The sequence below is a fragment of the Staurois parvus genome, unplaced genomic scaffold (genome assembly GCF_062004578.1).
Source record: "Staurois parvus isolate SC_StPar_1 unplaced genomic scaffold, SC_StPar_1.0 ptg000586l, whole genome shotgun sequence".
Taxonomy (NCBI): Eukaryota; Metazoa; Chordata; class Amphibia; order Anura; family Ranidae; genus Staurois; species Staurois parvus.
Window position 1 is genome coordinate 4,279,692 of NW_028318382.1, and position 25,462 is coordinate 4,305,153.

At 41.7% G+C, this 25,462-nt stretch overlaps 1 protein-coding gene across 3 annotated transcripts in view; it reads right to left on the minus strand.

Annotated features, from left to right (window-relative positions):
• Window positions 1–4,116: 4,116 nt before the first annotated feature.
• ENTPD4 (ectonucleoside triphosphate diphosphohydrolase 4) overlaps window positions 4,117–25,462 on the minus strand; it is a 91,348-nt gene continuing 70,002 nt past the window's right edge. For all 3 annotated transcript variants that reach the window (XM_089692483.1, XM_089692481.1, XM_089692482.1), the window contains 5 exons: window positions 20,384–20,550; window positions 18,747–19,071; window positions 18,580–18,665; window positions 9,777–9,938; window positions 4,117–8,646 (listed from right to left, as the gene is read on the minus strand). In XM_089692483.1, coding sequence (XP_089548609.1) covers window positions 8,418–8,646; window positions 9,777–9,938; window positions 18,580–18,665; window positions 18,747–19,071; window positions 20,384–20,550 — 969 coding nt within the window. In that variant the 3' untranslated portion in view covers window positions 4,117–8,417. The remainder of the gene's footprint in view (window positions 8,647–9,776; window positions 9,939–18,579; window positions 18,666–18,746; window positions 19,072–20,383; window positions 20,551–25,462) is intronic.

A 25,462-nucleotide genomic window follows, 5' to 3' on the forward strand; every position in this document is an offset into this window, starting at 1 on the left:
AGTGCTCTAAGTATGACTTTAATTTGTTTCTAAGGCTTGCTTATCCCCCCTTCTATCAGACATCCTGAATATTTAGTTGCCTGTGTGTGTCCTGCTTTAGAGTAAACCTGTGCTGTATTAAAACCCTGTAAAACAACTGTCTCTACTGGATAAAAATGCAGACATTGGGCAGCACCTTGTGAAGTCCACCAAAGCCACCTGCTTAATGAGACCCTGTTGTAAGACCATTCACTTCAACAAAATGATTTCCTTAGGAATATATATATTCACGTAACATATTTTTACCTGTAAAAGCATCCTTTGTGTAAGTATCCAAAAGTCGTAAAACTGCTGCTGGGTGTCACCATCCTGGATGTGATGTCAGAATCCCCAGTAGACAAAGAGCTGTCACTCAAGTGGCACTGTATGGTATTTCCTTTTCTTTTTTGCTGTAGGGATGGGAGGAGGAATGAAGCCAACACATAGCGTTTGATTTACAAAAGGCAAATAGGCTGTGCAGTTGCTCCAGAGCTTAGTACATGAGAAGCTCTACTGACTTTCATCATCCAAGCATGTGCAAGCAAAAAGGCATTTTTTTTTTATTTTCCTTGTACATATTCTTTGCAAAGTGAAACTTTACCTCATTTAGGCTCAGAGGCAACTGCACTTGCAGAGTACAACTACACGGCCTATTTGCTTTTAGTAAATTAACCTCAGAGTAATTAGACACTCCAAAAAGGAGAGGTCTAAGATGTGCAAGGAGGGAGGGGGCTGATGCTATGGAATGGACTACTCAATTTTCCAAGTTTAAAGGCACAATGCTAGTGGATTAAAAAAAAAAAAAAAAAAAAAAAAAATCACACTGCTTTTAAAATATCTGATTTTCTATGCTTTTACCTGCATTTTTTTAATGATAGGTCTATTTAAGCCCTCATGCACACTTGACATCTTGATAACGCTGGTAACATTAGCTGTGTAAAGTCACGTTAAAAATGTTTTTTACCGTTTTTGCATTAGCTTTTAGTGGTGTTTTGCTGCGATTAGCGGCATTTTCCCTTGTTTTTCCACGTTTAAATTTTTTTAGAGTTTCTTAGCGGGTTTTTTTTTTACCAAAAAAAAATTTTTGGGGGTAGAAAAAATGTTCAAAAAATGCCGGTTTTCAGTGGTTTACCGCGTTTGTAAGCATTTTTGCAGCTAAAAAAACTCCTCTAGAAACCCACTAGTCCTGGGTTTTGTTTTAGCCAAACAAATGTTGGATTACAGTCTATGTGTGCATGGATACATAGGATAACATGCTGGGGGGTTTACTGGCTGTAGAAAAAATGTCAAAAGCCAAAAACAGCCGCTGTAAAAATGTCAAGTGTGCATGAGGACTAACTTAGAGATGAATGTCACACAAGCAAACAAAACTGATGTGATGTTTTAAAGACATGTACATCCCCTTTATCAAAGCTAAAGATATGATTAGGAGGCACCATAGGATGCTGTATGTCAAACCATGTTTACAGTGCCACATAAGCCCCCTAAAACCCCAAACATTAGGATATGAAGATATGCCTACACAAACAGGAACTTTTGGAAATTCTGTATGTGAAGAGCAAACTGAAGGGGGCTTCTGTGGAGTTTAGAGGATGCTTACCATAAAAGGAGTTTAAAAGGCATGACCTTGAAACTCTTCTTGATGCCACCTATCCACTAGCAATCTTTTATATAAATGCACATATATGTAAATAAATGTCCCAAAACAAATAACAAATAAAGTCCAATAAAGTGAAAAAACAATAATAAAAAAAAGTCCAAATAAAGTGAAAAAATGTATAGGTAAAAAAACAAATTTTTTTTTTGAGAAAACCGTGACAATCCACCACCAGGAAATACTAAAGTAACTCCCCAGAGCTAGATGCTGATATTATAAATCAGCATAAAGCGCTTTTGCTCTGGGAGCGATGGTCAGCAAGCTGATGAAACGATAATTGGCTTTAAAAGACTTGCTCTCCAGGGAGCGATACTCTGCAGCACACACTATCTGGCTAATAACTCGATTCCAGGGAGCAATACTCTGCAGTCGGGTGAATCACAAGGAAAATCCACTTCTTATAGACACCTCCATAGGGTATTAGACCAGGCACTCGGGAAAAAACAATAACTCATAGTGCAGTACCTTTTAAAATAGATTACCGTAGTTACTTTAGTATTTTCTGGTGGTGGATTGTCACGATTTTCTCAAAAAAAAAATGATTTTTTTTTTCACCTTTACATTTTGTTCACTTTATTTGGACTTTTTTTATTATTGTTTTTTCACTTTATTGGACTTTATTTGTTATTTGTTTTGGGATATTTATTTACATATATGTGTATTTATAAGTTTTTTACTAGCGCAAATTATTTTGTTTTTTGTTTATACACCTATTATTATAGGACGCAGTTTGCAGCTGGTAAAAGAGTAATTGGCCATTGAGCTGTTTAGATTAGATTTTTTCTGTGGCGCCATTTATATTGTTTATTATCACTAGCAATCTTTGCTTAAAGGTTTTGTACAGCACAGGGTAATGTTATGCTCCTAGGAAGTCAACCAGGGATGCAAAACAACAGCCAGACAATTGGTATTTTCAGGTCAGCAATGGCAGCCCCTGTATGTCTCTCAACACTGGGTTACTTTAATTTATTTGTCCAACTAATGATTGCCTGGTAATGAGTATGGCAAAGTTTTTTTTAACAGATGCAATTGGAGTTTTTTGTTTTGTTTTACTGGATAGGTGAAATATTAATCAGGAATGACTTAATTTACTGTTTTACCAGTATTTTTTAAAAAATGACATCAAATCCAAAAATATGCTGTACAGGTATTTGGCATTAACACATGAAACAACTGAAGACTACAACTGTGACATAGTTGAGGTGAAGGGGATATTTGCCAAGAGTTTGTGGCCCCTGACCATCATACCTACAGTATATGAGTTTTTGGACACCCCATTTTAAAATATAGCATCCTTCCCCCACTCCCACTTTGTGGCTATAACAGCCTTCACCCTGCTGGGAAGTTTTCCACAAGGTTTTGTACCTATTTAGTCTAAAGAGTATTTGGTGGATGACAAGTTCAAAATTCCATTTCATCCCAAAGGTGTTCAATTGGACTGTGTAGACAGAGTTGGAACAAGGTCCTTTAGCCCCCAAGGCAAAAAGGTCAAAGTTTTCAATAGGGATAAGTCAGGGTTCTGTGCAGGCCACATGAATTCCATCTCGAAACGTGTTCCTGCTGGCTATCTTCATAAAGGAAGCATATCATTTTGCATCACAGCATGTAATGTTGCTGGTATAATTGACTGCTTTGGTGGAGACGAGCCAAGACAGCACCTGAGAAGCAATTATGGAGCGGGCAGTCTAATCGTACCTGGAGTGGCTTGTGGAATGCTTAGCTTGTCTTTATGGAGCTGGCTTTTTCCACAGGAGTACAGTCATTCTGGAACAGAAAAGGGACGTTTCCAAACTGTCGTAACAAGGCTGGAAGTGCACAAGTTTGGTGTGCTATAATAATATCAGTACCCTACACTGGAAACACCTGAACTCAATCATTTGGAGAGGTGTCTACATTTTTTTTGTTCATATAGTGGTAGGTGGTATGGTCAGGGGTCCTCAAACATTTTGACCATATAGTATATTTACGTATATAAGCATTAAAACTTAAGAGGATGACGTGTTGAAGGTTCACTTTTGGAAATAGAAAGCTACTTTAAATCAATATATATCCAATAAGATTTTCCTACAATAGGGAAAAAAAAAGTTAATTTCAACCTAAAAGAATGTAATCATTTTAGTATTCTCTAATATAAAAAAATGTAGTGAGGAAAGTTGAGGTTTCACTCACTGCATGTAACCAAATACGCACTTTAAAAAATGCCAGCTGAAACAGGTTTGGTTTTAAGGGACAACACCTCCACTTTTTCTGTTCATCAGTTTTTATACACTGTGCACGAACTATATACAATGTGCACAATAACACATTCACACCAGGCCCTAAAAACATGATCATGCAGATATGCAGGGAATGTATCTATTCCTATAAGTTTTATCATGTCTCCAGCGTGGGACATTCCCCTTTAAGCCATGTCACATATCGGGAGACTGACACGTGTGAAACTGGTTTCATTAGTGGGAGAAGAAAACGACATCTGTAAGCATTTATTTGAAATCACTACTTCCCTAGGGAACAGGTGTATTCAGAAAACATTTGAATTATTAGAACGACAACCTTCATATAACCCCTGCAGTTTAAGTCTTAAGAGCTCTGAAGAGCACAAAGATAGCAGCAACTACTCCTTTAAATGACATGTTATGACTTCTCATCATAGAGCAGCATAGGAGAGATTCAGAACACTAAGGATAGTACAGCAAGACTAGGGACAGAAGCAGGAGCAAACAGTTCAAGGGTAACTTTGCCTTTCCATAAAAAGTGAAAAGATGGATTAACTTTAAAAACCCTAAAAGGCCCCGTTGCACTTAGCTGCTCCTATGCTGCGCTCCTGACACCCCTGCCAGTCGCTATGACGCACAGCAAGAATCTTAACCACTCAGCCCTAGCATTGGCTTATAATCATAATGGCGATGATTGAATGGCGATTCATCAAAGTGGCCACATGACCAATGAGAATCTCCATTGAGTCTTCTTTCTTCCAGAACCATAGAAAAGAAGGTTTTTATTGGTCAGTGTGGTCATGTGGCTGCCTTGATCAATCACCACTACACAGCCAGCAAGGATGTGTAGTGAAGATTTTTAGTGCATGCCCCACTTACTGGCAGGGGCAGCGGGAGAATGGTGTGGGACCAGCTAAGTGCAGCAGAGACCGGAAGGGTGGGAAGGTTTTCAGAGTTAGTTCACCTTTTCATTTTTTATGAAAAAGGTGAACTTACCCTTTAACACAGGGGTGCTCAACGTTTTGAAGAGTGAGGGCCAATTAAGTGATTTGGTAACCGGTCACGGACCACAATGAAATGAAAAAGTTCAGAATTAAATTTTTTTTTCATTTTGAATAGCCTAATGAACATTTTCCTCCTGCAGCCACTGAATGCCGGTGGGAGGGAGAAGAGGAGAAGCAGACTTTCAGTAGTTGCAGGAGGAAAATGGAGAGGATTGGTTCCGGTCTATGCCACCCCTCAAGTGTAAAACAAAATGCAACAGGGAGGCCTCATGGGCCCCCTGGAGCATGGGGCAGAGTTGCCATTGCAAACCCTGACACTACACCAGCGGTTGGGAGGGGTAAAAACACATCTCAACTATGGGGTTTTACCATACCCAAACGTCATATGTAAACAAGCCCTTACTGTCCTGAGCCCCCTATAAGGCTGCTTTTTACACTGATTGCTATGGTCCACCCCTACTGTGGGTGCAGCACCCCGTAACACCTATATTTTCCTGCAGGTGAGCTGCACTTTGCCATAGACTTCTATTATATCTAGCGGGTGTGCAGCACTTTCTAAAAGCACACAAAAACTCCTGCAGTTTGACAGTTTGAGCTTAAGGGCCACATCAGAGGGCTCCGAGGGCCATGTATTGAGCACCCCTGCTATAAGAGGACCTGTCTTCTATGTAGAAAAGTCAGCCATTTTGTAGGGTGAATCAGTAGTTCAATAGTATCAATTTACTTGGAGCTATCAACATTAGCAAGGCATGGAACATAGAAAAGGAGGCCATTTTGAGAGCTGAAAACCAATTCAGTAAATTTAATGGAAACCAGAGACAGTAGGGCTCATTCACACTGCATTTCTCTGGGATATTGCAGATCCTTGGCAGGTGGTTTTGACCCCAGTCAACTGCCCTGCAATTTACCAGTTCAAACAATGTGCAATAACTTGAATGACTTATTTGTACGTCTGTAGAGTTATGTTTTCTATGGCCTCTCCAGGCAGAATTCAGCCTAAGAAACAAAGTGTTGGATGCTGTGTTGCATCCACTCCAGCATGGAGAAGACTTACAGAAAAAGAAAATGCCAAAGGTGGCCATTTTTATAGGTAGAACCATAATTCCTCTTCTTAAATTGATACTGTCTAGTGAACAGAGGCTGCAAAATTGTGTCACAAATCTAGCTAGCTGTGGTCAGTTCCTTACCACACTAAGGCTCCATGTACACAACTACTGTATATACATAATTGCTTGCTGCGTGCAAGATCCTGCATAAAAAATGATCTGTACTGTATTTCAACTCATACAGACTACACTCGTTTATGTCTGCATGAGTTGAGATGTGTGCTATGTAAAGTCATTCTGTGCATAAGCCATCTACACTTTTTATTATAGTTACATCTTGTCCTGAATGAGTCAGTCCACATGGTGGTAGAGCAAACGGACCTCGGTCTTTAGTCATTCAGAATGATTGAATGTTGAGGTCATTCTGCACCTGCATCACCATTGCGGACTACACATTGGGGTTGATTCACTAAAGGCAAATAGACTGTGTACTCTGCAAGTGCAGTTGCTCCAAAACTGAGGAAATGAAGAGAAACTCTGCTGACTTTCATCATCCAATCAGATGCAAGCAAAAATGCTGTTTTTTGTTTTCCTTGCATGTGATTGGGTATTCTTTGCAAAGTGAAGCTTCACTGAACACTGATAGAAGTCACAAGACTGCTCCAACTGCTAAATACCTTTTTTCATCAGCAGTTAGAGCAGTATTCTGACTTCTATCAGTGTTCAGCAGAGTACTGGTTACAGCTTGTAGGAGGAGTTTTCATTCTGCTCTAGGATGCAGAACCCCTGATCTCAGTCTGAACAGTGTTGATTGGCCCTGTGCTGATCGCATGCACTCTTCCAAGGAAAAAAAACACCTCTCTAGCAATACACACCAAACTGAGCTTGTGCAGTGTCTCCACACCATATGTCTTATCAGGAGATAAGAGGGGGGCACTGGAAGAAGGGGAGGATCAGATAAGTCAGGATCACCAGCCTTTTTACACAATGCAGGGGATTAACTTCTTGTGTTCCATTTTGAGTATAACAAGCATGCTTTGCTGCATTTAAAGACCGATTTCACTGTTGTGGGTTTAGTAACACTTTAATATGCTAAGCTCTGGAGCACAGTGCACAGTCTATAGGCCTTTAGTAAATCGAACCCCATTTTTACATCTTGTCCCTGAATTCACTAGGCAGCCATGGTGGTGCATATGATCCTCTTAATCTGTATGCATGTAAATATTTGCACATACCTTTACACGTGTACAGCATAGTATAAAGTCAAAAGCTGGATTGTGGACACAGAATCTTCTTGTTTTGGTTTACCCAGCTAAACGTTGCACACCAAAATGGAGCTGTGCGCATGGGCTAATAGCATACAATACTGATGCGTTCAAACCTGTATAAATGATAGATCTAAGCACAGCATATCGTCTATGTGCATGATCCCTAGATCTTCTTTTCTGCACCTGTTTTTGATTGCACTTTATTCCCCATCTCAGTTCTAATCATGAAGCAGTCTGGATGTTTTACATGGCCGGGCAAGCACAATTATACAGGTAAATAGTGGAAATAATTTACTTCTGTAGTGGGTGCTCCCTTGTTATGCTACATAGAGAGAGCATAGTTAGTTTGGAGTTTTCCATGTAAAAGAAATCTTTCATTGAAAAAATGTGCAAGCGGCCATTAAGGACTGCTCTTTCTGAAAATGCTAGTTGCCTGGCTTAATGCTAATGCCATCGTGACTCACAACCCCAAAAAAAGGGCAGAGATAAGGAATTCTAACACTTTTAAGGCATTCATGTACCATGTGCTGGTTCCTGGTTTGTGGTCCAGAAAAACTGAAGCAAGGCAATCAGCATTTTTTTTTTTTTAAGGAGGCTGGCACCAGTCATTCCCATATTTCTCCTATGACAGGTGCTCTTTAAATAAAAGGATTCCCTTTAATAATAAACTGAGCATTCTTTCAGCCCTCAAAATGGCAGGTCTCTGGGAGCTGGAAACAGATGCAAGTAAACATCACAATACATAATAGTTCATATCTCTTTCTATCAAACAATAAGCTGTGCAATTTACAGTACTGAGATCATAGTTCGAAACACGACTTCTATTTAAACCTTGCAGAACTCATAGAAAACAAATGTCTATTGACTTGGAGGAAAGTGCAAGGTTAGAGCATTATTACAGAAGACAGTGTGTTCTCCCTGTTGTGGGAAACCCTAAAGTGGAAATGTATGTGCTGTGTCCTCCATAGAGGCACAGGAACACATCTTGCACCCCTTTTTATTAACAGGTTGGGGACCCTGAGGCATAAAACATGGCTTTAATCTGTCTCCTCCCATCCAGGATGGCAGTGCAGGAGTCAAGGTCATCCTCACCAAGGTTCCTCTCTTTCCAGCAGAGAGAGCCACTAGACAGTTCACAAAGGCCTTCTTAGCGAACGCATTCCACCAAACAGGGTGGGGAGGATGTGCAACATATTGCTGTCAGTTCCTTACAAGGTGCCAGGGAGCCCAGATGGCTGCAGTCCTTGCTCCACCCAAAGTGCAGAGGAAGATGTGTTCCGCTGCATGCGCCGGTGGATACGTCTAAGCCTTAGAAGGTACAGCATAATAGATAGCAGGACCACCATGAAACACACCAGGAACAGGTAGTGGTTGTACACAAAAGATGCTCCACGCCAGTGTGGGTGACTGCCACGGAACTGGTCTTGCTGAATGTCCCTGTAAGTGAGAAATAAGAAAACAATATGACAAAGACTGCATGGAAGATGGAAGTATAAATAGAAGGAATACACGAAGGAACCCCTATGTAAAGATCAGCTACAGATTTGTAATTCATTCTGTTCATTTACTATTAGCAGAACACAGTCTGTAATTTGTTGGTTAAAACATTCTAAGCGTTTTTGAAGTTTAATTACGTTTTTTTTAAAGTGACCAATACACCTAAATTGCATATTTTTTATGGATTTGGTTTACGTTATCCAATCAAAAGAAATCCTTACTGCACTGCATCTGAGCACCACAAACCAAAAATGCTATTTAAGTCATTGTTAATATTCAAAGCAAACCTTCCCATCCATCCATGTTTCCATGCTTTATTTTGCTGAGAATTAATTTTAAAAACACCCCTGGGATTTCTGGCAGTGGCCATCTTGAGTAAGGGCAGATGATTCATGTAGCATTTACTTCCTGGAATCCATCTGCCCTTAGCTCAGGCATTGTCTGAGCTGAGAACCCTCCCTCCCTTCCTGAAGGCTCCTGGGATGTGTGACATCATTTGCCTAGGCATGGAAACCAGGAAGTAACTGAAGAAATGTAAAAAATAAATAAAGTTTAACACAAGTAAATATGATATGCTTTCCTATCTATTTACTAATACTAGCAGCAGAAGGATTAAAAATAGTCCATGCTGTCTGAGACATGAGGCATGCAGGTAGTAGGAGGGGTTCTCCTGTTTGCCAGTGTTGAATTCCCCTGTAGGCAGCAGTATAACCAAAAGTTTAAGACTTCCGGTGTTCCTCAAAGGACAATAAAGAAAAACCTCTCTTTGGTTTTGGATTGATAGAGAAAGAAATAAAACTTCATTTGTGCTTTTTTTCCTGTGTATTGAGGAGGTCTATCCCCATTTGCTGTCCCTGTGACACCTGTACAAGGAAGGAGGGGTGTAAATGTTACTGGGATGGCAAACAGGACACAGCAATAAAAATTCTCAGAGGCTCTAACCCTTCCTCACTCTGCTAAAGACACGTTTTTTTTTCGTGTCCATGTTAGAGATTTCCCATCATGTTCTTTCCTGGAAGTAGTAATCATCTTTATTGCTACACAATTTTTTTTTTTTTTGTATTTTATACCTCAGTGGTAAAAACCGTGTTCTATATAAGATGGCCCCCAGCGTCCACTGAACCTCCTTGTCATACACTTGCAGCACAGTCTTCAGACTGCTGTAATTAGCAGGAAATGAGAAACCATTGTGGAAGACTTCATACATCCAGGCTGACTTGAAGCACTGGTACCTGTATACAAAACAGAACAAGCATTTTTTTTTTTGGGAAGAGGCTCCAGCATTAAATCTGAAAATAATCACACATTTAAATCAATACACAGAAGTCCCATGCGACATTCCTGAGGACCAAACCTGTCAAGTGGGTGTCAGACATAACCACAAATTGTCAGGACTGTTTTTAACAGAAAAGTAGGTTGCTAGTGAGCTGCCAAGTCTCTGCTGCACTGAAATCCAGAGCAACACTGTCAGCTCTGCTCTGCTGGACCACGGAACAATCCACCTTAAGCCCTGGTTCACATATATGCGGCCGTGCGGGCCACGTTTTGCACGGGCACGAGAGCCCATTCATTTGAATAGACTCCCGTGCCCTGTGACACGCAGAGAAGAAGTCCCTGCACTTCTTCTGAAAACGTAGCCTGCACGGGAACCTCGGTTCCCAGTATGGTTGCCTCTACCAGTGCGGGCCGCATGCCATTAGAACTGCGGGTCCGCATTCCTCTGTGCAGATCCGCAGCGGCACCACCCGCAGAGATGTGAACCTAGCCTTAGGCTCCACTCACACTTGTACAACTCCAAAGTTGCGTGACTTTGGAGTGCAACTTTTGATGTGACTTGTCCCCTCTGCAAAGTTGGGCCCACTGTCACATGTAAAACTTTCAGGTACGAATTTCATGCACCTTTGGGGGGGGTAAGCATTGAAGGCTATGGCCCTCAAGCTGCATGAAAATCAGGCCAAGGTAGTGCATGAACTATGTTCATTTTTGTTTTTCATTTTATCCAGGCATAAGGCAACTCCTCACTGTTATGTAAAATCTTGATATAGCGACCACCTTAGGACTAAAGCCAGCCATAGAGGGTTCGAATTCAGATCTGATTTAATGAGCGACAAGGTACGCATAGGGGATGGCATAGTGGGTGTTTTTCGCAACATTATTTATGACTGGTTGCTATAGGTTATGGCACGTAGTTTTCTAAACAAGAGCTAAAGGCTCCTGTATGACAGTCTAACCCTCTTACCAGACAATACAGCTCACAGTGCGAGAGTTTCAGTAACAGAAGCAGTTCTGCCAATCCAAAAAGCTGTTGAGATGACTAGGCACAGGCAGGTGCTGATTGATGAGCTACAGACTTGTGAATTGTCAGGGGTGACAGCAACTTCCCCTGCAGCATCCTCTTATCCCATTGCAATGCAAGCAGGAAAAGACTATATGAGAGTGTCAACTCTGCTCTGAATTCAGGAGCACTGAAGCATGGTTGCCACACTATTGCAGGAAGCTGCATTAGTTGGACCAACAGAAATTTATGGGACTTTGCATGGGGGCTAAAAGAAAACTGAAAATGCACATGAACTTATAATCAAGTGCTGCCACAAAATGTTTTTTAATGGAGTCTATAGTTCTGCTTTACGTACAGACAGGTGGCTTCACACAAAGTGAAATATAATATAACCAATTGAGCATTTTAGGCAAAGATGTAGGTGATATGTCCTGAAAAACAACTAAGTTTCTAGGAACTCCTAAATTCTGCCTCTGCTACTATCACCCGCAATTACTGGCCTTGATGACAGCCAGGGATTGCTTTGCGTTCCAGAACAGGAGCAGCAGTCAAAATACAGCTGCTCCTGTGCAAAATTACACTTGCAGACATTTTTTTTAGCTGTCCAGAGTTGGGCTTTCAAGAAACCTTTTAAGTTTAAAAAAGTTATTTCTATTTAAGCCTTAATAACCCTTAAACTTGCCATACATGGACTGAGTTTCATCCAATTCCCACCTAAATGTGAGCCATGGGTTGCCCTGTAGGCATCCTGCAGCTCAATATCCTTTCATCTGAAAATGAAAAGAGCACAAAGGAAATCTGAATAAGAGGCTGCATACAACCAGATGCAATCACTGTTTGGATATTATTTTACAGGATTTATAGTTTGCACAGCACTATAGAAAAAGGAGCCAGACAATACAGTTACAATACAACTGAATACAAGAGTGATCATAGAGCCCTGCCCGTTACAGCTTGTAGAACACAATATTTGTCAGGAAAGATTAATCCATCCATGCTATTTAGCAAGCATGGACAGGGAAATTCAGTGATTTCTCTCATTCAGCAGTTGGGTGTGTGACCAGCATAATTTAACCCTAATCAGCTGTAATTCCTCACCTTTTTTTTTTTTTACGTTTTTTATCTTAATTTTTTTTAAAAAACGTCCAGGCTTTGTACCAGAAACATAATTTTAATATCATTGTTAACAGGACATATAGAATAAAAACTACTTGTTAAACCACATATTTTTTTTCTATTTTGACACTGGTCAAAATAGAAAAAAATATGTTTTTTTTGTCTTCACAACTACAGATTAAAGGAGAAGTATGGCCAAAGCTCTATGGTCATACATCTGTGGGTCACACCATATGGTGACTGGTGACTGACAGCCACTGCTCTATGCTCACTGAAGGCCAAGAATTGAGCAATCAGCGGTCATATGATCGCTCAGTTCTCGTTCTTAGAGCCAGCAGGGGACAGAAGCAGTTTGGATCTATGTTGCAGCCACATAGGCAAGTATGACTTTTTTTTTAAACCCATACTACTCTTTAAAATAGAAGATAAAAAATTTTTGGCAAGGCAATATTGTTGAAACAAAGCCTAGTGTGCCCCTCTTCCCCCCCCCCCCCCCAAAAAAAAAAATTCCAGAAAGATGGGAGGGACCTCTGTGTCCTGTGATATACTCCAAGAAATTCATTTTGCAGCTAAGTATGTAGAAAAAATCCAGTTTTCTTTATCGTACTTCATGGAACATTGAGCAGGCTATTTATGACTATGTGGGCTGTCCCAAAGCAATAAAGAAATTTGAGGGGAGAGCGACACCATGATAGCCACCGTCCGTAATCCCTCAGGACCTACTCAGCCATCCGTAAAACACTGCAGCTAAAGACAGAATCCTCTGTGGCTCTGACATCCACCTGGTAGAACCTTGTGAATGTGTGAACCGAAGACCATGTAGCGGCCTTGCAAACCTGAGCCACTGATGCCTAATGGTGGATTGCCCTGGTAGAGTGTGCCTTCACCCGAAAGGACGGGACCTTACCTTTCAAACCATAGGTTTGAGAGATCAGTTGGCAGATCCAGTGTCAAGTAGTCACCTTGGATGTTGCCTGCCCCTTCGTAGGCCCCTCTGGCAGCACGAACAGAGCATCTGACCTCCTGACTTTTGCTGACACCTTCAAGGAGACCCTTACAGTGCGTACCACATCCAAGGTATGCAAAGATCTTTCTCTTGCTGACTGAGGCCTAGGAAAGAATGAATGTAGAATGATGTCCTGATTGAGATGAAAACTAGAAACCACCTTTAGTAAAAAAAAAAAAAAAGTCGGTTGATGTCGCAAGACCACCTTATCATGATGCAAAACCAGAAATGGTTCTCTACAAGAAACAGCTGCCAGCTCCGACACCCTTCTTGCAGAATCAATTGCCACTAGAAACAAAACCTTACGAGTTAACAGGACCAGTGGAATATCTCAAAAATGTTCAAATGGTGGTTTTAACCTCCCAAACCCAATTCAGGTCCAAAGGACACATAGGTGACCTGACAGGAAGAGTAATACACATTACACCCTGTAAAAAAGCGTGAACCAAAGAGTGAGACGCAATAAGCGAATGCTGAAACCTGGCCCTTAATGGTACCAACAGCCAATTTCTTCTCCAACCCTGTTTGTAGAAACTACAGAATCCTACGAATCACATACTTTCGTGGCTGCCATTTCCAGACCTCACACCAAGAAATTTAAGCCTTCCAAGTTCTGTAATAAATGTTCCTTGAGGCTACCTTTCTAGCCCCCAACATGATGGGGATGACAGAATTCAATACTCTTCTATCCTTTCAATAGCCGTGCCATCAAATTTAGTGGCCGTAAAGCTGGGTGCAACATAGCATGTTGAGACAGAAAGTCTGGCCAACATGGCAGGGACCACGGCATATCTACTGCCATCTTCACTATGTTCGCGTACCAGGGCCGGGCAATCAGTATCACCGGAATAGACTCCTCCCGAATCCTGCGTAAGAGATGTGGCACCAGTGAAATCAGTGAAAACTGGTTCCAGGGAATCACTAAGGCATCTACCCCTTGCTGTTGAACCTGGATGCCAATAGATATACATCTGTGCAACCCCATGCCTTAAATCCCCATTTGGCTTTGGGACTAGAACAGGTTTGAATAAATCCCCTAAAACTCTTCGTCCACTGGAACCTCCGTGATCACCCCCTGAGACAACGGGCGATCAAGTTCCTGTAACAAGGCTATTTTCTTCTCTGGATTCATCCGTACATTTGATTTTAGAAACCGGGCGAAGGGGGGGGGGGGGGGGAGACCCGAAATTCTAGTCTGTAACCAAGAGAAATAGTGGAAATGACCCACTTGTCTTGGATTAGACCCCTCCAGGCAGCAATAAAATTCGAAAGCTTACAACACCTGGTATACCCAGGCATTCCTCCCTCCAAGTAGTAGCCAGGGCTTGACCAAGATTAGATTATGAGTTCAGACAAGATCAGGTGCGTACAGGGTAATGCGGCTGTAGTCCATCACAGCTCCGCCACCAGGAATAGCTGCAATGCCAGACAAACACAGTGGCCCAGATACCACTACTTTATTGTAAAATGCAAACATCGCCAGATTACCCCCCCCCCCCCCCCCCCGAGTCCACTGGATCCACGGGCGGTGTACCCGTCTCTCTGCTGGCTACCTCCTTTGGGACCCTTTAATTAAAAAAAGGCGGCAACTATATTGTCACCTAAACATGCAGTCCCGCAGGGATATATGTCCATAGCCATGTTGGTCTACAGTTATGCAACTGTACAGGCAAGCAAGCATGCAGCTATGCAGGTACACAGGCATGTATATATACACATTATACCAGTACTCAGTTCACACAAATATGTATGTAAGTATGCAATTTATGTAGTTCATGCAAGTGTAGGTATGCAGTCTATGTTAGTATGCATTTAAGTATGCATGTACTGATGCTGTTTAAGCATCAGGTATGCATATATGTAATGCGGCCCAAGCATCAGGCACGTATTTGACCTAAGCATCAGGTATGCATGTATGGAATGCAGCCCAAGCATCAGGCACATATTTGACCTAAGCATCAGGTACACATGTACGGATGTCGCCCAGGCATCAGGTACGGATGCCGCCCAGGCATCAGGTACGCATGTACGGATGCCGTCCAGGCATCAGGTATGCATGCACAAATGCATATACAAATGCAGTTTATTCAATATACACTTCACAAAACTATGCAGGTATGGATGCAATAATGTAACACAATGCTGTTCCGCTTTCTAGAAGTGTATGATTTCAAAGAACTATGTCAAAATTAAAATGCACTTGGTTCCATGCTAGGCAAACACATACAGTTAGGTCCATATATATTTGGACACAGGCACAGTTTTAGTTTTTTTCAGGTATTTACCAAACATATTCAAGCTATAGTTATATAATGGATATGGGCTGAGAGTGCACACTCTCAGGTTTAATTTGAGGGTATGTACATCCAAATTGGAGGAAGGGTTTGGAAATTACAGCTCTTAAAAGTAGCCACCCCCCCCTTTTCAAGGGACCAAAAGTAATTGGACAAATAAATATAATCATAAATAAAATGTTCATTGTAATATTTTGTTGAGAATCCTTTACTGGCAATGACTGCCTGAAGTCTGGAACCCATGAACATTACCAAAGACTGGGTTTCCTCCTTTCTGATGCTTTGTCAGGCTCTAACTGAAGCTGCCTTCAGTTCTTTATTTGTGCTTTTAGTTTTGCCTTCACCAAGTGAATTGCATGCTCAATTGGGTTGAAATCAGGTGACTGACTCGGGCACTGCAGAATATTCCACTTCTTTCACTTCAAAAGCTCCTGGGTTGCTTTTGCAGTGTGTTTGGATCATTGTCCATCTGTACTGTGAAGCGCCGTCCAATCAACTTTGCTGCATTTGGCTGAATCTGGGCTGACAGTATATCTCTAAACACTGCAGAATTCATCCGGCTGCTTCTGTCTTCTGTCACATCATCAATAAACACCAATGACCCAGTGCCACTGGAAGCCATGCATGCCCATGCCATTACACTGCCTCCACCATGTTTTACAGATGACGTTGTGTGCTTTGAATCATGAGCTGTTCCAAGCCTTCTCCACACTTTTTTCTTCCCGTCATTCTGCTACAGATTAATCTTAGTTTCATCCATCCAAAGAATGTTTTTCCAGAACTGGTCTGGCTTTTTTAGATTTTTTTTGTCAAAGTCTAATCTGGCTTTTCTATTCTTCAGGCTTATGAATGGTTTGCACCTTGTGGTGAACCCTCTGTATTTGCTCTAGTGAAGTCTTCTGTTGATTGTAGACTTTGCCAATGATACGCCCACCTCCTGGAGAGTGTCCTTCATTTGTCTGGATGTTGTGAATGGGTTTTTCTTTACCATAGAGAGGATCCTGCAATCATCCACCACTGTTGTCTTCCGTGGACGCCCATGCCTTTTTATGTTGCTGAGCTCACCAGTGCATTCTTCTTTCCTCAGAATGTACCAAACTGTTGATTTAGGCCACTCCTAATGTTGTTGCTATCTCTCTGATGGATTTGTTTTGTTTTTGAAGCCTTACAATAGCCTGCTTCACTTGTATGGACAGCTCCTTTGAACGCATGATGTAGGTTCACAGCAATAGATTCCAGATGCAAATACCACACTTAGAATCAACTCCAGACCTTTTACCTGCTTAATTGATGAAGAAATAACAAAGTAATAGCCCACACCTGGCCATGAAACAGCTTTTGATTCAATTGTCCAATTACTTTTGGTCTCTTGAAAAAGGGGGGGTGGCTACTCTTAAGAGCTGTAATTCCTAAAACCTTCCTCCACGTTGGATGTACATACCCTCAATTAAACATGAGAGTGTGCACTTGCAGCCCATATCCATTATATAACTATAGCTTGAATATGTTTTGGTAAATACCTGAAAAAATCTAAAATTGTGCCTGTGTCCAAATGTATATGGACCTAACTGTACATATCAAAACACAGTCTGAATGCAGTCTCCATGCTACTTGAGTGCAGCTAAAATGTAAGCTCCTGCAGATCAAATGCAAGCTACTCTGGAGACTCAACTCCTTTATGTGCACTGATACCGCTGCAGGGGAGTATCAAAAAACAGTTGTACAAGCCCCCAGGATTATGCAGGCTAATGCAGTGTATAAGCAAGTCCTGTCTGAGTATTTCCTTTGGGGGAGTTGCATGACCACACACCATCATCCAGCCATAGACTGCTCTGTGTCTCAGCCTTTCAGCCTTTCAGGAGCCTCACAAACCGCCAGCCACATGGGAACACAAGCCAAAATGGCCGCTCATCTACTTCCTGCCTCCACTGCACCAGTGCTATAGAGAGCATTCCCATGACCTCTAGTGGTTGAAGGAGAAAACTAAAGCCCAATACTCCTTCGAGATACAAACAGCACGGCCTGGTCAGACCAACAGCACACTGCCCCCAGTGGCCACCAGGAGAATGACCAAATAGTCATATTTTTAAAGAAATACTCCAAAAGTAAACTTACCCATCCCGCCGCAGGACCCTGAATCATAACAGGAGTCCAACCTTCACTCATCACCACGGGCTGTCATGCAGAACTTCAAGGATTCATAATGAGGGGCCACTGCCTTGGACCTGTACAGCACTCAGTTGGAAAGCACCTTGGTCAGTATTATACTGCACAGGGTTCCATTATGCAGGGTCCAGCGCCGTAAGGCTGCATTACAGGCAAAACCCTGAGGATTCTTCTCCTTATCCAGCGAGGCTCAGGTACCATCCATATTGACTAACAGCTTTCTGAATGGGTCCAAATAAAGTCCCCGATTCTCTAATGGAACCATTCTGGACCTTCAGGTATGCTCTTAGAGCAAATGCAACTTTTTCAGTGACCATCCACCTTACAGCCACTGGTGAAAAAACTGAAGTACGTCCTGTATAGGAGGAGTTATATAGGGGAGTACTTCCTCTCTGATTGGTCAGCCAGTGTACATTCACCTATAGGTAGCATATAACCCACATAGTCATAAATCGCCTGCTCTGTGTCCCGTGATGTACGATAAAAAAAAAAAAAAAAAGACTATATGTATTACTTTGTTATGTCAATTAATGACAAGGATATCTACGAGTAAACATGCCCATAATGGAAATGTAAAAATTGCTCTGGTCCAAATGGGTATAAAGGTATGAGAGCTGCAGTAGCTACACACAAAAATATAAATAAAAGTGCAGTGCTAATAACTTAATAATAATAATGTCCGTATAAATATATTGGAAAAAATAATAAAATACGCACTCAGAGGGAGGATAATCCTTTGCCTAGCTTAATCCACTTCCTTAAAGGGAACCTCTGTAGATGGATTTATATGCGTATTTCCATTACGCATCTGGTGAGTGCGTATTCTTACCCCACTGTTTCAAAGCACAAACACTAATTTTTATTTATATTTATGACTGAGGTTTTATTTGGTTACCTGTAGTGCTATAGCTGCTTTTATTGAGAGCGCTCACTTTTTTATCAGATTTTTAGCTATACACATAAGGAGTCAACTGCTGCTACTTTTTTCTACTACATGCCTTTTTCATACTCACTTAAGTCGGTGCATGTCAGCATGAGAAGCATACAGACCACGGTCGAATCTCTCCTTTAAAACAGTCCACTTAGTGGCACAGTAATCCTAGGAGCAAACAGAGTAGCTGTTAGAAATAGGATTTATTAACCCTCATAGCTTTGTGAATGGCAGGTGACATGAGTTTACCTGTGCTGCCCTTAGAAAGCGCGCTGAGTTGTAGTCCCCACCCATACGCAGCACATCTTCGGTGCAGTAGTAGAACTCTGAGAAGCCATAGAACTCACTGTTGTGGTATGGCAGAGGTGGCTGGTAGATGCCATTTAAAGTAGTCTGAGTTTCATTGGATAAGTTCATAAGAGGCTGGATGATCCGACGGCAGAGCTGAAAGTCACCTGTTCCACGTACAAACATAGTTTGTCCCCCCTGCTGTATTTTATCCGGGATGTCCAAAGGAAGGCATGGGTCCAGGTATGGCATGTCTGAAGACTGACCCAACTTCTTCCCTAGAAGTCTTAAAGGAAAAAAAAAAAACGGTCACTGACCCCAACATTTGTTGAACTGCTAATCTTTGCACTGACAACTTGATTATGGTTTTTATATTTCAGTACACTATGGTTAAGCTTAGCACTGTGGCCAAGAACCCATTTTATGTGTTTGTTGGTATAAAGTGGTTCTAAAGGCAGAAGGGTTTTTACCTTAATGCATTAAGGTAAAAAACCTTCCGCATGCAGCTTCCTCCAACCCCCACCCTCCAGCCCAACCTAAAGAGTTACCTGAGCCTGATTTCAATACGGCAATGTTCATGAGAGCACAATCCCTCTCTCCTCATTGTACAGAGAAGCAGCAGTGGGAGCCATTGGCTCCAGATGCTGTCAATCACAGCCAGTGAGGAAAGAGAGGGGGGTGAGGTCTAGCCACACTCTGTGTGTCAATGGACACACAGACTTGGCTTGGGAGCGAGCACCCACAAGTGTCTCCATAGAAAGTGGGTTGGCAGTGGGGAGGGGCCAGGAACACTGGCAGAGGACTCCAGAAGAGGAGTATCAGGGCTGCTCTGTGCAATGGTTAAATTTTTAAAAATAATATTCACTTAAAGTAATTCTAAAGGTAACATTTTTAATTCTATTGTATTCATCACTGCTGGAATTAATAATTGCTATTGAATCTAAAGCCCCATAATAGAGTGTGGAAAGGTTTGAACCTCTGCCAAGTTCATAATGCTGCTTGTATCCTTGTTAGAGAGAATTAGTCTCTATTTGTCCTGGTGACCTCTTCCAGCAGGGTAAAAATAAGGGAAAACCCAGAATCGTGAGTTGTCCCCATAAAGGAATAGAGGAAAACATTCCAATTGGGGACATATATTTTCGTGCGGAGACGTCCGTTACTTTGGAGAGATCTACTCTCTCACTCTCTACGTTGTGTTTATAAGACAGAAAGCGAAGGGAAATTTCCCCAATGGCCCACAGATAGTGAAATAAAAAAATTGACAAGGGATTTAACCATTTCCTACTCTATGCAAAACAAAAAAACAGATTTAGGGATTCTTTAGGCAGTCAACAGGGAACACCTTTACAAATAGAAGGCTTCTACTGCTCTTGAATTTTTGCTGCATTGTGGAGTTATTACTACATAAAGAAAAAAAAAAAAGTCTAGCTGAAAGTAAGAATGAAATCAGCTTTCTCTCTTGTATTGAGGAGCATAGGGCAGCTTCTGACTTTTGTGACTGAGATGTAATATAGGTAGTTTCACTAACTTTCAGAAAGCACTGCCAAATGAAGACATTTAAATGTATAAATCATTAAAAATGTGGATATGTTTCTAACCTGTTCTTTTCCATTGTGCTGAGGAATATGTGCTCCTCATATCTTTGTCGAGCAGCATTGCCCCCAAAGCCCAAGAAGGTGGCCACGTACACCCTGTACACATGCTGTGTCTCATGGGCATCACAGCCAAGGTTGAACTCTGCCAGCAGGTTCTTAGCCATCTCTTCCTGTAGAAGAATGGAAAGGTGGACAGTTGTCAAATGGAAAGAGTAAAACAGCTCATGCACAAATCACATGCAAGGAAGGCACAGCGCATATATAAAAGTCTTTGGAAATAAGGATGCAATTCTAAGCAACACTGACACAAACTAAGTTATCATCTTCACTTGCACTGCTTGCACCGTGGAAAACAATCCCACTACCAATAAATTTCCAATCACCGTCATTAAGGAGTGCACATCCTTTATTGATTTTCCTGTTCATCTCTTCACTGGTGTCCGGCCTCCTTTTATGTTCATGTTTTTACCCATAGAACACATACACCCACATTTTGAAGACAGTCCCACTGATCTTTTTATGCTCATATAATAAATGCACTTTGTTGTACAAGGCAGCCTGTATTCATCCAAAGTATAAACTGAGAACGTAACACCTAAAATGAAAAAAACATTCATTCATGTGCATAGCCTGTAATGTGCAACTATATCCTTTTGCATTTTTCAACAATACTGCACTGCCTGGGTGTGACCCATGTAATTTCGTATGTGCTCTACAAGCATGGGTAGGAAGAACTTTAGCAGGTTGGTTCTTGGGCATCATTACATGTGCCCAAGACTTGTGGCTTTATTCTCAGGCACAGGGATCAGAAGGCAGGACCACTGCTTGCTAGTAGTAGCTAGTCACATTCGACTGAACCTGTTCTGTAATGTTTTTGGCCAAAACCTGTTTGCAGTAGAGCTATAGGCCTATACAAGCCAGGAACTGTAGTGGTTTTGCCCGGTTTCAGTAAAAGGACTAGTCGCTCATGTCATAAAAGGAAGAAGGCAGTGCCTCACATAAGCCGCTTTAAATACCTTTATTAGTTGCAGCAAGAGAATATCAGCATATCTATGATATACTTGTTATGTTTTGTAATGTTAAAGATGTTTGCTAGCTTTCCAAGCCACTTTTTTAGTTTTAATGAGTGTAAAGAATATACCTCAGCATTTATATTGACTCAGGTAGCACAGACAACTTGATCCAAAAACTATGCATCAGCCATGAAAGGCAGCCATTACTGTACAAGAAAAGGAAGGGAGGTGTGGAATTGTGGATTTTGCTTTAAAGCGGAGTTCCACCCAAAAGGAGAAGTTCTGCTTTAAAGATTGATCCCCCGCTCCCCATTAAGGATTGGCACCTTTGGGGAGCGGGGGGACATGTACCTGAATTTGACAGGTACCCGTCCCTTCTTCCACTGCGATTGCCTAGGCGATCGGAAATGGAAGTTGTCCTCCTACCCTCCCTCCCTGAAGTCTTGTGGGACACATGACAGGTCCTAGAAGATGAAGGGGCCATTTTAAGGAAGCGCAGTGCTACTCGCGCATGCGCAGTAGGCAACTGGCTGTGAAGCCGCAAGCTGTCACAGCCGGGTGCCCACACTGAAAATGCCGGCCTGCTGGAATACAGGATGGCAGGTGAAACGGGCTGTGGCGGGGGTAATGTAGGATTATGGGACAGTTGAGTGGCTGTTTTTTAAAAGTCAGCAGCTACAGTTTTTGTAGCTGCTGACTTATTTTTTTACAGAGTGAGTGGAACTCTGCTTTAAGGACAGTGTACATTTTAGACAGAGAGGACAAGTGGTTCACAAAAGACATAAAAGAGGCCATTTAAGTCAAACTGTTACAACCATCTCTAAACAGGGCTGGGGCTTTCAACACCATCTGTCTTCCACATATAATGCCAGTTTAACATCTCTACCCCAGCATGGTAAACCATTCACAGCTTCAGGCATGTAAATAGAATGCCTAACACCTATGAAGCCTGACACCAGGGATGGGATAATGTAATTAGCACAGGGTGGTTCACTTCTGCCTTTTTGATGGTAACTGGATCAAAGTGTCCTTGCTACCTGTGTGGATATAAATATGTTGGATTATTTTCCTGAAACTCGTTGGAACTGACCATGTGGCTTGGATAAGCTACAAAATTTTTTCAACATTACAGAACAAGTCCAGTTGACTAACTACTACAAAATATACCATGACCTGGACACATAAAAACCTTCACAGACATGCTTGCCATTACAGTACCAGAGAACCCCAAATACTAGGTGGAGGATACATGCTGTACAGTTTTCCATAAGTAGTTGGCCTAGTGACAGTAGTAGTCAGCCTACAAAAATGATAATGTCAGGGCTGCAGATGCCACTGCAAACTGTTCACTGAATGGATTAAGGGATATCAATTCAGCTGTTCACAGCGGTCCTGCCTTTTTCAGCTCCGTGTGGCCAGTTCACAAAGTCACACCTAACTTGCAATTACTGGATCTTTCTCTCTGCATGAGAAATGGCTCATTGGTAAGAACACTACTGTATATAGGAGTAAGTAAAATCATTGTATGAATCCTTCAACTCATAAAAACAGGTTATTTTTTCACTATAAAGTGGAGAGCGGACAAAAGGTAAAATATAATCTTCTTCTTGGACATCTTTTAAGAACGGGTTCTCCACATTACAGCATGTAAGTGAAAAGTATCAGGTCAGATAAATGTTTACCTGAATGGTTTTCCAGCTCATAATTTAAAAATGATTGGCTTGTACACGGTTTCCTGCATATTTTACTACAGTAAGTATATTGTTTTGTGATCTTTTTGTGTTTTCTGACCAAGCATGAAGACTATCAGGAGGTGTGTATTCTTGTTGTCTAGAGATATGACACAGTATCAGTCTTTGGATAAAACATAACCCCATAAAAGCGGCACAACAACACTGGCTCCCTACTTCTAAATACAAAACAAAAAAGAAAATTCAACATATAAAAAGGTGTGCTCCCAAACCCACCCCAACACCCTCCATCCCCCCAAATCCCCTGCTGAGACATTGTATTCTGACAGCAGGACTTGCTACAGTCAGAGACCACTTAGCAGCTGCTGCAGCCACTGATCGACAAACGTTTTCCCACATACCAATTTGACAGAAGTCAATCCAACGATCGAATTCTGTTAAACAGGGACAGCCACATATGGAACAAAATTTGGCCACTCCCTGCTGAACTGGCTGAATTATGATCCATCTATTGCTAGCTTCACACTTTTGGAAACCGGAATATTAATACACAGCCAGGCAAATAGCAAACGAGAGATCATTAATGACAGGCCATATTTTTATCTCATGCCAAGTTTGCTTTAAAATAAAGAGCAAAGTGATTATCTGTCCAAAGTTTGGGATAAAGCTCAAGGCCATCCCACAGATAATAAATGGTCAGTAAACCAAGAACTTAATGACAATGTTTGGGATGTAATTCCATGTGCTCAGCACAAAAGAATCTGTTAATATTACCTTTATTTCTTCCTGACTCTTGATTATTTGCCAGCGTGAAGTACTTGTTTTCTGCTTTAGGCTATGTCATTTAATGAACGATACACTCCTCACATTAAGTAACGATACTACAGTGCAGTACAGGCTTTTCAGGATTATGGCTATGCAGCTACACAACCCTGAAATCCGCTAACACATGCAGGGTCTCACATACTGTAGTATCATGAAAGTATGATAGAGGCAGTCACAGCTGAACTTGCACAGTTTGCCTGGCAGTCATGCTGAACCCATGACTTCAATGAAAAAGTATTTAAATCAGATTTTTGGACTTCACGTTAACTTCAAATACTTCACACTTGTCATTGAAGAACAGCAAACTGATACAGCCAGGCAACTAGCATGTTCAGAAGGTCAGCAATTGAAGCCTCAGTATTTCTCCTAGTGTAGGTTTTCTTTAAAACGGCAGGAAACGTAATTGTTTGTGTTGCCCATAGCAACACATTTGATATAGACTGTCATTTTCTAATGCAGAACACAAAATAGCTGGTTATGTGTAACACCATTCTTTACTTTCCTCCACTTACTATACATTGTTACAACATTTGAACCAGCCTGAATGATTGGCAGTGTTTAGGCAACATTCAATCCATGTGTATTGCATCTTTGCCTGTCTGTGGTCCACTGGGGAAATTTCCCCTCACTTCCTGCCCATGAGTCACAACAAAAAGTTAGAGGAAGTTTTTCAAAGTGAGGGGAATTCCCTTCTTAAACAGTTGTCTTCAGAACAGATATTCGCTTACTCTCATTTTGGGGAAAGCTTTAAAATTTTGGATTTCCCATCACTCTTGGTGACATTGGTTACCAATACAGATGGAGGGGTGAATCTGCCTAGTGGGGACACAGAAATAACAAATTGACAGAGGGTCCAACCCTTCCCTACGCTAACTAAAATTAAAAGAAGTTTTGCCTAGGGACACACTTTAACATCCCTTGTCATTGATATACACAGAACTTCATACTCTAGTCAGAACGGAACATTGAGCCTTGAGATGCACAGAGAGTTTGACATGTAAATTCCTGGAGGTACATTCCTAATGCCCTTCTACAGACCCTCTATGAATGTTATTTAAAGAGAAGTAGGGCCAAAGCCTGTTTAGCTCTACTTCTCCAGTAAGTCACAGGAGTGCACTCCTGTGACCTATATTCAGCCGACATTTAGTCAAGGGCTAACGTCTGTTCTCAGCTGATGTCACTCAGCTGATCCATATGCTGGAGGGATCCCAACTTTAATGTCAGGATCCACCCAGGTGCGTGACTGGCAACTGGCTCAGCCTCTCAGCGCGCCAATGGGAGTCTAAGTCAGCCACTTGCACCTCCTGCACAGCACGGTGCTTCAATGAGTTCTGGAGGTGCAGAGCAAAGAGCAGTAACTGACAGTCACTGGCTCTCTGCTCACTGAAGACTGAGAACTAAGCGATCAACAGTCTTTGATCGCTCAGTTCTTAGAGGTGGCAGTGGACAGATGCAGCATTGGACTTATGCTGCATCCACAAGATATGATTTTTTTTAATCCCATACTTCTCTTTTAATCAGGAAAGTATTACACTCAAATTTAGAGCACTCAC